Below are 14,948 nucleotides of genomic sequence, written 5' to 3' on the forward strand. Positions count from 1 at the left end.
GAGCCGCGGCACGGGGGCCCCGGCCCGGTGAGCCACCCCAGGCCGGCCCGCTGGCCCCCGCGTGAGCAGCCGGAGGTGACACAGAGCGCCGGGGCCAGGCAGGGCCCGAGCTCTCCCTGCGGGCAGTGCCGGGATGGGGACGGGCCGTGCACGGCCCTGCAGCCCGGGGAGGCAGAGGCAGCTGCGGGTGAGGAGGAGCAGGGCGGCATGGACAGACGCAGCCGAGCCTCAGGGGTACAGGCAGAAGTCAGAGAAACAAAACGATGAAGGCATTTTTCTGGATAAGCATGGTACCTACTAAAGCTAGGGGGTTTTCCTGTTTTTTCCCTCCAGCAAGGGCAGGGAACAGACAGGCTGGCCAGGGACAAGATTTGGTAAATGCAAGGCTTCATCACAACTCAGGGGAGGGGAGAGCACAACCCTGCAGCTTTAGGTACACACAAACACACATGGTTTTGAACACAGGTCATGCTTTATTCCAGTGTCTGCTCACCAGCCCTGGCACAGGGACAATGCCAGGAACAGTTACCAAAATAAGTTACACTCAAAATTATTACAAAGTAGCATTTTCTGGGAAAGAACCAGCACCCGGATTAAAATCCCCCCTATTTTAATAACAGGATATCCTAATCCCATGGCAGAGTAACTCCTGGGAAAAGCTGCCTCATTTAATGGCTGTGAAGTGTTTCACACATGGAGTTACTCACAGATAATCCTTGAAGTCATTCACAGAAATAGGAAAGATTAAAGAAAACCCCACACTGCCGAGTGCTTCTCCATGAAGGAAGAAAAGTTTGGCTGATCCATGAAATCTCTTCTTGAGAAGCAGCTCCTTGCCCCCAGCTGTGCCAGATGTGCTGCAGGGCTGAGCCTCCCCAGAAGCACAACAGGCACAAAGGAAGTTGTGTCTGGAACTCGTATTTTTAAATGTGGAGAAGGTGGGAGATGGTATCAAAGGTCAAGCATAGCATCTTCTCAAGAGTTCCACAGCTTGGGCAAATTAAAAACAAATCCAGCATTAAAAATAAGTTGAGATCACTTCTCTCCCACAACTTGTCTCAGCAAGATTTAGCCACTCACAGCCACAGCTGGGCTGAGTTAAAAAGCTGCAGTGCAGGTCCCATCTCCCCTTTCAGCACAGCAGTTGGATTTAAAAACAGTACATCAAGATTCAGAATCTCCCCACCTTGGTTATCATACCTCCTTACTACATCTGACTCTAAATCCAGAGAGCAGAGGCACTCATGGCACACAACTAGAAGATCCAGAGCTGTTCTAGCCCAGCAGCCTTGGCCACAAGAGCTGGGATTTATCAGAGATCTTCCTCTGCTGCACTGGTTTTTATCTCCTTTGCAGCCAGGGCCACCTCTGTGTCCTTCCCTACCTTCTCGTCCAGCTTCTCTAGCACTTCACACCATTTTTCTGAGAGCCTGTTGGTTCCCTTTGGCTCTTCAGGTGCCTTTGTCACCTTCTGTGATAGTGGAGCCTTCTCCAACGTGGTTAATGTTATATCACTCCTCATCTCTCTCTTCTTGTGCTTTCTGCTGTCCTGTGCCACCTTAGCCATGGCCCTGAAGGGCCCCACAATCCAGTTCAGAGGGGTGTTGTGAGCGACATACTCAAAGAGGACATCGAGGGACCTCCGGGCCTCCGCCACGCGCTCCTGGCTGCGGGCCAGGGTGGTTCCGGAGAGGTCCTGGAAGGACACGGCCCTGGAGAAAGAGCTGTGGAGCTTGTGGATGTGTCGAGTGGCCCGAGATACAGCTTCCTGGATGCTGCTGGGGAGGCCGTGGATGCTGAGCTTGAGGCTGTGGTAGGCGGGCTGGAGCTGCTGGGTGATGATCCTCAGCATGGCCAGAGTGCGCGGCTCCACCTGCCGGGACAGGAGAGCTCGGGGAGGCTCCGGCTGCCGGGAGAGAACAGCTCGGGGACAGGAGAGCTCGGGGAGGCTCTGGCTGCCGGGAGAGAACAGCTCGGGGAGAGGAGAGCTCGGGGAGGCTCCGGCTGCCGGGAGAGGAGAGCTCGGGGAGGCTCCGGCTGCCGGGAGAGGAGAGCTCGGGGAGAGGAGAGCTCGGGGAGGCTCCGGCTGCCGGGACAGGGCAGCTCGGGGAGAGGAGAGCTCGGGGAGGCTCCAGGGGGTACCTCTGGCTGGCTCGCAGTTCTGACTTGGTTTCCTTTGGGCTGCGTCAGGCTCCAGTCCACCCACAGCTGATGGAGCTTCTCCTGCCCTTCCAGCAGCTTCTGGCCAACCTCCTGTTTCACAGATTCAATCTGATAGGAAAAATGAGAGGAGAGGTTGTACTGCGAGCACACACAGAGAGGCACAAGGGCTTCCCTGCCAGGGAAGGATCCAAGGTGACACGGAGCTGGTGTGGGATGGAGGAAGAGCTTCCAGCCAGATAGCAGGGCAGGAAGGGCTACAGACAGGAGGAGGAAGGGCAGAGCGTGTTGGTACCAGTTTTATTGCCAGCTGCAGCCGTGAGAGAGTGTCCTGGGTGTGGTGCCTGAAGCCCTGCAGCTTGGCCAGGGAGTGCTGGTAGGCTCGGTGCCGGACCCTGCCCGACAGCGAGCCCAGGCGCACGAAGTAACCCTGCTGCCTCTTCTGCTCCTCCACGGAGGCCACGCCAAAGCCCTGCACCGTGGTGGCCAGCTGACCTGGAGGAAACAAGAACAGAGTGCAGCTGGGCTCACTGCCAGCTCAGAGGGGTGGAAGAGGTTGGATCACCCGTTGGAAAACACGAAGGCTGAAGCTTGCTGTGGGAGCAGGAGGTTTGTAGTTGCTCATGTGTTAAAGGCAGGTTAGTCCCTGCTCAATCTTCAGGTAAGCAGACTTGGAGAGGTTGAAGCATGAACCCATATATTTATTTACTTTGAGGCTGATGGACAAGGACCAGCCAGCAAATGCTTGAACTCTGTCCCATGCCATGTGGCAATTTGGTGTTGACAGCCAGCAACTTTGTGACAAATTCAGAGCTACCTGTCCGCTTCAGAAGCTGAGTCTTGCTGTGTCAGGTGCTCTCTACTCACATGGGAAAGGACTTGCACCTACAAGCGCCAGGTAAGTATTTTCTTACCTAGTTCCTCCTCGGTCATTGGGAGGTAATGATCCACCAGATCTTCTGACATTCCCAGGACAGATTCCACACCTCCAGCCACTGCCTGGCTCACTGCCTTGGCTTTGCTTATGCTGTTGGTCACCACTGAGTTGGTCATCTCCACACCCTCCTGGAGAACCTCCCTGCCCTGCTCCAAGGCTGTGTTGATCTTGCTGGTGATGGTGCCATAGGCAGCATCCAGAGCTGTACTGACTGTAGAGGTGACCACAGATTTGGTCTTCTCAACGCTGTCTTGAACAGCCCCTTTGGTCAGGTCCACTGCTTCGGTCACCTTGTTGGCCACCAGGTCCTTGGCCCCCTGGGCAGCCCCCACAGCTGCAGTGATGGTGGAAGCAACAGCAGACTTGGTCCTGTCAATGCTGTCCTCCACCGTGTGCTTGGTGACATCCACGGCCTCTGTCACCTTGTTGGTCACCAGCTCCTTGGCTCCCTGGGCAGCCTCCACGGCATTGACAATTGTAGAGGCAACTGCAGACTTGGTCAGGTCAACACTGTCTTCTACGATGTGCTTACTGAGGTCCACTGCCTTGGTCACCTTGTCTGTCACCAGCTCCTTGGCCCCTTGAGCAGCCTCCACAGCACTGACAATCGTGGAAGCAACTGCAGACTTGGTCAGGTCAACACTGTCCTCCACCATGTGCTTGGTGACATCCACGGCTTTGGTGACCTTGTCCACAGCATCTGTCACCTTGTTGGTCACCAGCTCCTTGGCTCCCTGGGCAGCCCCTACAGCAGCAGTGATGGTGGAGGTCACAGCAGACTTGGTTCTGTCAACACTGTCCTCCACAAGGTGCTTACTGAGGTCCACAGCCTCTGTCACCTTGCAGGTCACCAGCTCCTTGGCACCCTGGGCAGCCTCCACAGCGCTGACAATCGTAGAGGCAACAGCAGACTTGGTCCTGTCAACACTGTCCTCCACCATGTGCTTGGTGACATCCACAGCCTCTGTCACCTTGTTGGTCACCAGCTCCTTGGCACCCTGAGCAGCCTCCACGGCACTGCTGACAGTGGAGGTGACCACAGACCTGGTCAGCTTGACACTGTCCCCAACAACATTTTTAGTGAGGTCCACAGCCTCAGTGACTTTGTCAGCCACCACTTCCTTGGCCTCGCAGGCAGCGCCAATAGCAGATGTCACTTTGGTGGACACCAGCTGCTTGGTGTCTGAGATTACCTGCACCAGGGAGAGGCAGAGAAAGAATTTTTTTTTGTTGTTGTTCCAAAATACGTTTTCCCTCCCTGAAAAAGCTTTTCCACTTGGGTTAGTTGTGCTTGCAGTGTGTGGGAGGGCCAGGGAGGTGAGCACACCTGTACTGACATGGACACGTTCACTCCTGCATGCTGAGGGCTCCTCTCTAGCTTTCCCTGCTGCTGAGCTTTCTTTATTTCCCCATGTTCTTCTGTACCCATAACACTTCCATCAAGCCATGGCTTCCCCAGGAAAAGCCTTTCCTTACCTTGTCTGCTGGCTGCTGCAGGAAGGGCAAGTTCTCCTCCAGCTGATCCAGACCTTTACAGGCATATTCATTCACAAGAGCGACTGGAAGACACAACAGGCACCAGTTTATTCTTACATTTAGGGATGGGTTTTTGACCTTACAATGCCAGCTCAGGATACACTCATGAAAACAAGCCCCAGAAAAATAAATCCCCATTCTAGGGTGGGATGTGTGCGGGCATCTTGTTGAAAGTGAACAAACACTAACATTCGGCAGGTTCAAATAATCTCCATTTTGCCTTCCCAGCTTTCTAACAGTGGACTTGAATCCAACTGCACTGTAGCACCTGCCCTTGGTGGGTAGGACATTGGGTTTAAAGGGTTGAAAAATGTTGGGATAAGCCAGACTGAGCTCCATCCCAGGCTGACACAGCTCCTGGGATGGTCAGAACTTGCAGTGAGTAACTCAGCAACCTCAAGAAATCAAACTCTGCTTCTCCTGAAGCAGTTTCATGCCCAGGCAGCTCAGTGTCCAGGAGCTGCTGGGTGGGAGGCCCAGTGCTAGAGGAGAAGGTGCTGTGGGAGGTGGGGTCACCCTACAGGCACAGGAGCCCCCCTGCCCCAAGGCTCCCCCCAGCCCTGCACTTACTCTGTGGCTCGAGCTGGCTCAGGATGGGCTGTGCCCCTCCGACCACGCTGCCCACAGCCACGGCAGCCACGGTCTCAGCCACGCTGCAGACACCACTGAGGCAGGGGTGGGACTCCTTGGTGTGGTTGTAGGCAGAGGAGACCAGGTTGAAGGCAGAATTGAGCAAGGGCAGGCTGGTGACTCGGTTGACAGCGCTCTAAACCCAAGAGAAACCCTGACATTAGAGCCCAGCCCGAGCTGGTGGGTGAACACAGCCATGTGTCTGTCCAGAAAGGTCCCAGCAAATCCATCTCCTCATCCTTCAACTCATCCAGAGGCCTCCAACAAGCCAGGGCTAAGAACTCTGAACCACACTGGTTTCAGCACCAAACCAAGCATGTTTGGTAGGACCTGTAACAGCTCCTGTTTCAGAACTACTTACATTATTTGGCCAGCCCTGAAGTTGTCTCTTGAGCAAAACAATTACCTTCTGTACTGAGGGGGTTTTGATTTGGTCACAGCTTCACAGGGCTAATCTTTCTGTCCCCCAGCCTGGTTTTGGGGTGCTGGCAGAGGTTTACCAGCACGTGTGTGTCAGTGGGTGATTTAACTGCTGTGGTGCCCTGGCACCTACCACACTCTGCTGCTCCTCAGCCTTCAGCAGCTCTGGGGTTGGGGTCTTTCCTGAGGCCATACTGACTTCAGCTGCAGCTGGAAGGAAAAACAGGAGTATCATGAGCACAACTTCATTTCCTCCAAAGAAATAAAATCCTGCCAGGACAGGGGGAAAGCAGCAGGCAACAAAGCTGGGATCTGTCATTCAGCTGCTCCCAGAAAGGTTCAGGTTAGAAATAGGGAGAACTATTTTATCTGTCTTATGTTTTCTCCGTGGGGTGGGATGACCCTGCCTGGACACCAGGTACCCACTAAAACAACTCCATCACCCCCTCCTCAGCTGGACAGGGGAAAAAAACCAAAACATTACATAGCCAGTCTGGGAAGGACATGAGAATCCTGAGGAGTTCCCCCTGGAGGATGAGCCAGGTTTCCCAGCTGCAGCATTCCATGGCTACCTGGAGACTTGCCTTCACATCCTACTGACCAGCAAGGCAGGAAATCTCACTTCCTGTGAAACCAAGGCTCAGAGGCATTCTCATGACATAATGGGATTGAAGAAGTATAAAATGTTGCAATAATCTGAGCGGGTATTGGTCCCCCAGCACAGATCTCCTGTGCTATCTGGACTCTCCTCTATTGGTAATAAACCCAGGATTATTCTGAGCCTTAGGCACAGCAGGGATTTCAGCACATTTGTTCTTTGGGACAGAGTCTGCTTTTCTCTTCTTTGCCAGTTAATTCCTATTCTTAGATTTGCTGTGACATTTTCCAGCGGGAAACCCTCAAATGAAAATTCCTCCCAAACTGGATTTCCAAGCCATGCACTGCTCCAGGCTCACTGGCAGACTCTTCCCAAAAAAGCTTGCCATCTGAGTTGTGGTGGAGCCTATTGTCTTGTTTCTTGTGTTCTTTGCTTCGTGCAAGGTTTTGATTTTGCTGAGAAACAGGAACAGAGAGATGGAGAGAAGTAGTGAAACCAGCATTTGTGAGCCCTGGACTGGGCTCTGCCACGGGCCAGGGACATCTCAGGAGGTGACTTGGCAAAACACCAAATATTGCTGCATCAATTCATCAGTGAGAATTGAGCAGGGATGCCGAGTGCCACATGCTTGTAGCAAAAGTGTCACCCACGTTGTCACCTCCATCTTCTCCAGTGAGAGACTAGGATCCCTCCCCACTTATCTGCACAGCAGAAACACCAATGGATCCCCACCAGGCTGGGAGAAGTTGTAAAAAGCTGCTCCAAAGAAAGCAAGGCTGAATGGGAGTCCCAAAGTCCAGGTTTGCTGCAGGGGCTGTCACTCCTGCCCTGCCTCAGGGCAGGTTTGTTATTTCTTTGGAGCCAGGCAGGGCTGACTTCGGGGCAAAGCACAGCTCTTTCAACACCACCACAAACAACCCCTTGGCTCAGTTATTTTACTTCTGGACAGGTGGAAAAAGCTCAGACTGTGGAGTTTGACACTGTGGTGGCCTTGGTGTCAGGGCCAGCACAGAGACACAGCAGCAAAAGGAAGAGGGGGGACTCTGGTTAGAATAATTCAGGAGTAACTTCTTGGCTGCTGTTAAAACTGCTGTAAGGTTAGATCAGCCTCTGAATACAGGGATCCCATGTTAATTATGGATACAGCCTGGCAGGGACAATCCTTCAGCAGTCATGTTGGAACAAGGTTTGTTCTCCACGGTGGAGGAGAAATCCGTGTTTTGCAACACCCAGATCTGCAGTGTGGGCAGATCTCCACAGCATGGTTTTATTTTCTCTTTCCCTGCAGAAACGCTGAGCAGCCCTTGCTTTGCTTCAGAGATTGCAGGAAAGCCCAGTGCTTGGCAACTCTGGGTCAGGTGGTGCTGAATCCTTTGGAGAAGCCACAGCCAAGCCAGGATGGCTGGGAGTGGAAATCCCAGCGGGCAGAGGAACAGAAACAGCAGCACTTTGTTTTGGTTGTGGTTTCCTTCATATGAAAGTGATGATCAGATGACTTCACACCATTGCTACATCTGAAATATTAGGTCACTGCTGGAGAAAGCTCTTGAAACAGGTGGTTTCAGAAGGATGAAACTTCAGTGCTCTTTTCTAGCACCAAGATCAAGAGATTTTCTGGGACCAGGAGCTGAACTGATCATTGCCCATTTGGAGTCAGTGAGGGAGCAAGGGCTGGCTCCCCGATTTCTGGCACTGGCAGTGACCAGTTCATGTAAAACAGGTTCTTTACTCCCCTTGGCTGGAAGGTTTCCCTGCAGGAAGCAGCTCAGCTCCATGAGAACAGGCTGCTGGTGTGTGCTCCTGTAGCATCTTCACGCTCAGGAAGCTCCTCTCCTGCCAAGGGATTTCACCTTGGGAGAAACTGAGCCACAGCCAGCATGGCTGGTTCAGTGGCTTAACTGGCAATTCCTTAATGACCTCTGAGGAAAACAAAGCTAAATTTAGTGCTTTAGATGTGAGCAGGGAGGGCTAATCAGGGCACAGGAATTCAATTGTGGTTCAAGCACCTATTTACATTCTTTTCGAGATTTGCCACTGATACCCGGCTCCCAAAAATGCAGAACTGGGTCATGGGATGTCTGTGGGGAATGGGCTGCAAATGCTCTGAGGACAGAATTAGTTTTAGGAGGAAGATCAAAGGATTCCCAGCTTTGACCTGAGGACAGCAGTTTCGGGGGCTGGCAGAGGTGCCCATCTCACCTTTCTGGACAAACCAGCAGCACTAGGAAACCTCAAAGATCAAAGGCACCCTTGCTTGCACCCTTGCTGATGGATGCACACCTCCAGCAGAAATGAAACACCACAGCCAGTGGCCACCCCTGGGTCAGTAACTGCTTGGAACACAGACATTTTAGGAAAGAGGAGAGGAAGTTTTAACTGAAACAGCTTCTCAGTGCCTCCCAATCTTTCCATGAAGACAGCGTTCTGGGTTTCCTCTGGAAGCTGTAACTTGCAGAGCAAGCAGCTCAGCACGTTTCCATCTGGAATTTTCAGCAGAACCAGCTACAGAAACTGAAATCCTTCCCAGCCATCCACAGCTCAGGGTAGCCATGACCACATTGAAAGCCTTGCTGGTCTCGAGAAACGCTAATCCAGTTTGCCAAGGCTCCCTGTGGGGGCTGGCAGAGCCCTGCAGGGACAGGGTGCTCCTGAGCAGGAGTTCCCGTGTCACTCAGCTCTCGTGCCTCCACCAGAGGATCACGAGAAACAGCCCCGGGCAGGGCTGGCAGCGCTGTCACACGAAGGGAATGCCCGGCAGGTCACCTGCACGCTGTCCCCGGGGTGTCACCTGCCCCCGGAGCATCCAGCTTGTCCCCACCACCCCCAAACACAGCGCTGTGCAGGTGACTGGAGGGAGTCACCTCCTGTGGGCCCCCCAGCAAACAAGAAGCAGAAAAGAGCTTTTAAACCTCAGGCTGCTCAATCACAGATCCACGGAGTCACCAAGGAGTCACCCCAAAGCTGGGAAGGAGCCTTTAGGGCATTGTGTGACTCCCACCACGGTTTGGGTTGGAAAGGACCTTAGAGATCACCTGGTTCCACCCCCAGCCTCAGCTGTTACCCAAGGCAGACACATCGCGACAGCAGAAAATGTCACCTTTGCCCTCAGAGAGCAAAGCCCCCCAACACACAGGAAAGGTGGGGACACAGCGGGGACACAGCGGGGACACAGCGGGGACACAGCTCCTGCGGTGCCGGGCTGCTGAAGGGCCCCGTGGCACAGCCGGCTCCCCCCAAGGGAGCTCCGGGCCACGGCCCCGGCACCCCGCCCGAGCTGCAGAGCCCGGGGAGGCACCCCGAGCCCCAGGCAAGTCACAGACCCCCCGAGCCCCAGGCAAGTCACAGACCCCCCGAGCTCCCACACCTTGCCCACCCCTCAGCCCAGCCTTACCTGCCTCCTCCGCGCCCGGCTCTGGCGAGACTCAGACTGGGAGCACTGGCGGGACTGGGAGCGCCGGGCGCCGCCCGGTTAAATAGCCCGCGGGGTGATTGGCAGCGCGGGGCTGGGGCAGCGGGGGCCGGCCGGGCCAATGGGGACAGCGCTGGGTGGGGCCGCAGGTGAGGGGCCGGGGTCCCCAGGTGAGGGCCGGGGTCCCCAGGTGAGGGGCCGGGGTCCCCTCGGGGCCGTGGAGCTGCTGTTTGTCCCCCCAGGAGGGACAGACCTGGCAGGGTGTGCAGGGCGTCTCTCAGGGTGTCCCATCCCCTGGTGCTTTGGTCGTGGCGTACCCTGAGTTGGGAGGGGCCCACAGGGATCCCCTGGCACCGCACAGCCCCCCCAGCAATCCCCCCTGCCTGGGGGTGTTCCTGCAAAGAGCTGCTCATGGAGGTCAAGCACTGCAGCTGCTTGGAGCGGGGTGCTGGGACAGGAGCTGTCCCCCTGTGTGTCCCCCAGCTGGGGGCACAGGGGCTGCCCTGGGGCTGTCATTGCAGGGGGTCACACATGTTGTCACCAAGTCCCAGAGGAGCAGGACATGGTGTTTGTGGTGTGAACCATCATCATCATCATCATCATTCTGATGTTTTTTGGCAAAGCTCCCCTCCCCACATGGGGCTGCTGTGCCTCCCCGAGGAGTCGGACGTGCTCTCCCACCTCGGCCCGTGCCAGGCCCCAGCAGACACCTGAGGATGAGCCCTTCTGCTTCTCCTGTTTGCTGGGATTTTCAGGGTAGGAGCTGATTTATGTTTTCATCCTCGCAGAGGGCCCAGCAGTGCAGGACTCCAGGGAGCTCAGGGCTTTTTAACAGCTATAACAAATACTGAAAACTCCAGTTAATGCTTTTCTTTTCTATTTGTGCCTTTTCATCTTCAGCTCTCAAAAACTGGTTTGAAAACATCAATTAAGCTTCCTGTTGTCTGTTTTCAAGATCAGCGGGGGAGGAAACTGAGGCACAGGTAAAAATTATCTGAAGTCTTCTAACACTATTACAGTGATTGAGTCACCTTGTTTTGGGCCATGGATGTAGGAGACCTTGGCTCTGTTTCTGTATTGCCATTCAGGCAGGGGGGTGCCAGTGGTTTTTGAAAAATGTGCTGTTAAGCTGACAAAAATGTAGACAATTGTCACTCCTGAGCTTTGGGGCTGGAAGGAATCCTCATCCTGAGGCTGGCGTAGCTGGGAGTGCTGGCTGAAAGGCCTCTGGAGCTCAGGCACTCGTGGAGAGCTGGGAGCTGCTGAGTCTGGGATCTCCCAGGGATGCAGATCCCCCACGGCCTCTCTGGCTGCTGGACCCTCTGGGACTGGATGTTGCATTAATGGAGAAGCTGCTCCCAATGTCCACTCTGAGCCTCTCCAGTACAAATTGTGGCTTTTGCCTCTGGTTTGATCACCTGCACTGCTGGAAAGAGTCCTTGTGCATTTGTCTGTGTGACATGAACTCCATATTCATCACCTGGGAGCCTGTCACAGAGTCACAGGGCCCAGAATGGTCTGGGTGGGAAGGACCTTAAGTTTTTGATGCAGTTCTCAAGTGTTTGATAGCTTGTACTAAAACTGAAGGCAGCTTTAGCAATCGTGATGTTTGTAAGGGAAATAAAAATTTGTCTGTCCTGTGAAGAATTGATGAAATGAAGGTTTTTTTACAGGAACAGGGAATCAAGAAATGAGTCCTGTGTATTTTGGAGTGTTGGCCAGAGCTGCATCCTCAGGTAAGGTGTCAGTGATCCAGCTGCCAGGTGGTTCCTGGGTGTGAAGTGCCCCTGTGGGTCAGTTGCTGTGGGCATGGGGAAAGTCTCATGGGTCAGGTTCAATTTCATCCCCTAAGTGAGTGAAACAGCACTGTGTGCAGGATGCACCTCCTGTGGCTGTGGTGGGGCACGGGGGAATGTCAGAAGTGATAGCCAGTAATTAAAATTAACCAGGCAGTGTTTAATATCTAATGTGTGGCTTTGATATTAGGGTAAAATGCCAGTGCTGGGATTTCCTGCTGGGTGGCAGAACTGCCTGCAGGCTCAGGACACTGCATTTGGGGGATTGCAGTGCCAGAGCAAAGGCTTGCACAATTGTTTCTGTGACCCTTGGTGCTGTATGAAAGACACAGATTTAAATCCGAGATAAAATCGTCATAAGAGGTTTGGTGGGGTGGGAAGAGCGTGGGAGGAAGTGGAGAAACACGTTTGGGGAAGGGAGAGGAGCTGTGCTGCTTGCAGCATGGCAGCCCTGTGCAGCCCTGAGCAAACCCAGGGCAGGATCCTTCAGGTGTGAACCCCACCTGTGCTCCAGGAGCCCCTGTCCCTCAGCCCTGCTCCTTCAGCTCCCCTGGCTCCTTCAGCTGCCCCTGGCCCCTTCATCTGCCCCTGGCTCTTCATCTGCCTCCTGGCTCCTTCATCTGCCCCTGGCTCCTTCATCTGCCCCTGGCTCCTTCAGCTGCCCCTGGCTCCTTCAGCTGCCCCTGGCCCCTTCATCTGCCCCTGGCTCCTTCATCTGCCCCTGGCTCCTTCATCTGCCCCTGGCCCCTTCAGCTCCCCTGGCCCCTTCAGCTCCCCTGGCTCCTTCATCTGCCCCTGGCTCCTTCATCTGCCCCTGGCTCCTTCAGCTCCCCTGGCTCTGCCTGGGGACGAGGCCTCAGCCTGCAGCTTCTCACTTGTCCCATCCTGGTTTCTGTTGAGTGCAAACCTGCAGGTGTGTGGGGGATCTGGAGGGTTGGACCCCTGTGTTGGGAGCCATTCCTTTCCCTGCTCTTGGTGTGTCACAGCTCAGCATTGTCCCTTTGGGGCCCAGAGGCCACACGTGACACTGGAGTTCCCACTGCAAATGTTCATCTGCTGCAGAGGAAATCATCCTGCTGCTCTCCCAGGGCACTGCTGCATGAGTAACCTGCCACTGCCACGGTCACCTTCCCCGTGTCACCTCCCCTGGGGCAGGCACAGGCACGAGAAGTGATGAGAATGATGATTCAGGGCTGGGGCACGAGGAGCTTTGGTTCTGTTCCTGGGGAAGTGAAGCACAGCCCTTGGCTTCCAGAGCTGCCTGGGCAGCTCTGCAGGGCCCACAGAGGGCACAGCTCTGGGTCATTGTCACTCAGTGCTGTGCCAAGCCCCCCAACCTTCCTGCTCCCCCTGAGCCTTCCGAGCACTCTCCTGGGTCAGGACCTGCTGCAGGTCTCTGCTGCCTCCCTCTGCACCCGCCCAGCAGCTCCCTCCTGTCTCCTGTGCTCAGCTCACCTCGAGGTGAGCCCCTCCTGCTCCCTTCCAGCAGCTCCCTGGGCTCCCCAGCCCCTGTTCCCCCTCCAGGCCCTGCTCCCCTTCCAGCAGCTCCCTGGGCTCCCCAGCCCCTGTTCCCCTCCAGGCCCTGCTCCCCTTCCAGCCTTTGCTCTCACAGCAGGGAACAGCCTGATGGTTCCTGGCTGCTCTCCCAAAATTCCAGTTCACCTTTCTGCTGCTTTTTCAGGCTGCAGGATGGTTTTCTGCGTGCCTGGCTGCTCCTCCCTCTGCTGCTGCTGTCTTGCCTGAGGTAGAGGTGAGCTGGGGTGGTGTAATGCTGCTTGGTTTTGGTAGATGGGAGAGGGGAGGTCCCCTGGCCTGCTAAATGTGTCCCCTCCATCCTCAGCCCCTGCTTCCCCAGAGGCACAGGCCTCCTTTGCCCTCCCCAGCCTGGGCTTTGGCCAGCTTTACCCCTGTAAACTGCTGCTTGTTCAGAGCTTTGCGTGGAGGGAGGGGAACATGGGATCCAGAGAGCTCCTGGGTGCAGCATGGCTCTGGATCATCCCAGAGCTCGTGGGGCTGGAGCAGCCTGCACTGCCCCCCTGCCCTGCAGCCCCACTGCCTCACCTGGGGCAGGATTCTGGCTGTGCTGTGTGTGACAGGCCTCAGCCATCACCTGTCCTTGAAGAGCTGTGCAAGGAATAGCTAGTTATGCACATAAAAGCATAAATGCCAGTCTGTCTCCTGGGTTTGGCTGGGATAGTGTTAATTTTCTTCCCAGTAGCTGGTCCAGGGCTGTGTTTTGGATTTAGCATGGGAATAGTGTTGATAACAACCGATGTTGTGGTTGTGGCTGAGTTGTGCTTACTCCACATCAAGGACTTTTCAGTTTCCCAGGCTCTGCCAGCGAGCAGGGGCACAAGGAGCTGGGTGAGAGCATGGCCAGAGAGCTGGCCTGGAGTGGCCAGAGGGAAATTCCATTCCACAGAACATCTGCCAGTACAGAAACTGGGGGGTGGCACCTGTCTGTCACTGCTGTGGGACGGGCTGGCTCAGGGTGGTGAAGGACTGTGTTGGGCCGCTCTGGCAGGGAGGAATCCCTGCCCAGTGTCCCAGAACCCTCCCAGGCTGCAGGAAGTGCTGCGGTGGCTCCAGGTGAATCCTCCAGCACCTCCACAAGGGCAAGAAATGACTTTGTGTCAGGGCAGAGCCTTCAGCCCTGGCAGGAAAACGCAGCCTGGCCGCTGCAGGCGGCCTGAGCGCCCCGACACCCCCAGCCCCCAGCCCATCCGGGCCTCCTGGCCCATCCGTGGGGCCCATGGTGGCTCCAAGGACGGGGTGGGACGCGGCAGAGGCGCTGCCCCGCGTGTCCCCCGCGGCACGCCGGGCCGGGAGGGCACCGCGTCCCGCTGCTGGCTGTGTCCTAGGGCCGGGGGAGGCCGCGGGGAGGGGAGCACGGGAAGCGGGGTGTGCCGGGCCTTGCCGCGGCCTCCCGGCCTCGTGCTCCTTTGTCCGCGGCTGTTCCGGCCCAGCCGCGCCATCCCCGCGGCCGCGGCCCGGCCTCTCTTCCCACAAACGCCAATCCTCGGCCTCTCACCCTTCCCTCGGAGCAGCCTTCTCTCAGGGGCCTCTTGGCCACGCTTTCCGCCATCCAACGGTTGTTTTAAGCAAATGTTGCCATTTTCAGTTTCCTCACGGCATCGGTGGTTTCGGGGACAAACATCCTGCTGGATCCGCTCGTTCCGCCGGCTGGCGCGGCCACGCCGCGGCCCTGCAGTGTCACCCAGGCCACGCTGTCACCAGTGGGGCCCTGCACAGCGCCATGAGTCCCCCCGGAGATAACGGCCTGGGGGGTTAGAGCCCTTTTGCGGATTGTCTGGTTTATTTGGATGGCTTTGTTTATTCGGTCATTCGGATTATTCGGTTTATTCGCATCATTCGGATTATTCGGTTTATTCGCATCAGGGTAGAGCCTGGAGCCCCCCAGGGGGGCAAGAACCCTCCTGGAGCCCCCCGGGGGATCAGGAC

At 55.8% G+C, this 14,948-nt stretch overlaps 1 protein-coding gene across 1 annotated transcript; it reads right to left on the minus strand.

Moving 5' to 3' along the window:
- Positions 1-1,312: 1,312 nt before the first annotated feature.
- On the minus strand, positions 1,313-14,571 carry LOC121347028 (perilipin-3-like). The gene is made up of 9 exons (XM_041425314.1): positions 14,518-14,571; positions 5,204-5,399; positions 4,574-4,656; positions 3,766-4,290; positions 3,301-3,414; positions 3,075-3,171; positions 2,456-2,655; positions 2,143-2,271; positions 1,313-1,873 (listed from the first exon to the last, which is right to left on the minus strand). Exons 1-9 carry the CDS (start codon positions 14,569-14,571, stop codon positions 1,313-1,315), a joined length of 1,959 nt encoding a protein of 652 aa, XP_041281248.1.
- Between the last annotated feature and the right edge of the window lie 377 nt (positions 14,572-14,948).

This window comes from Onychostruthus taczanowskii, unplaced genomic scaffold (assembly GCF_017590055.1).
Source record: "Onychostruthus taczanowskii isolate IOZ18803 unplaced genomic scaffold, ASM1759005v1 scaffold112, whole genome shotgun sequence".
Taxonomy (NCBI): domain Eukaryota; kingdom Metazoa; phylum Chordata; class Aves; order Passeriformes; family Passeridae; genus Onychostruthus; species Onychostruthus taczanowskii.

Coding starts and splice junctions, on each gene's coding strand:
- LOC121347028 (XM_041425314.1), bottom strand. CDS start 14,571: ATGGCGGAAAGCGTGGCCAAGAGGCCCCTGAGAGAAGGCTGCTCCGAG. Junction 5,400..14,517: donor AAGGCTGCTCCGAGGGAAGG/GTGAGAGGCCGA, acceptor TCTTGGGTTTAG/AGCGCTGTCAACCGAGTCAC. Junction 3,415..3,765: donor AGGTCACCAAAGCCGTGGAT/GTCACCAAGCAC, acceptor GGGGCTGCCCAG/GGGGCCAAGGACCTGGTGGC.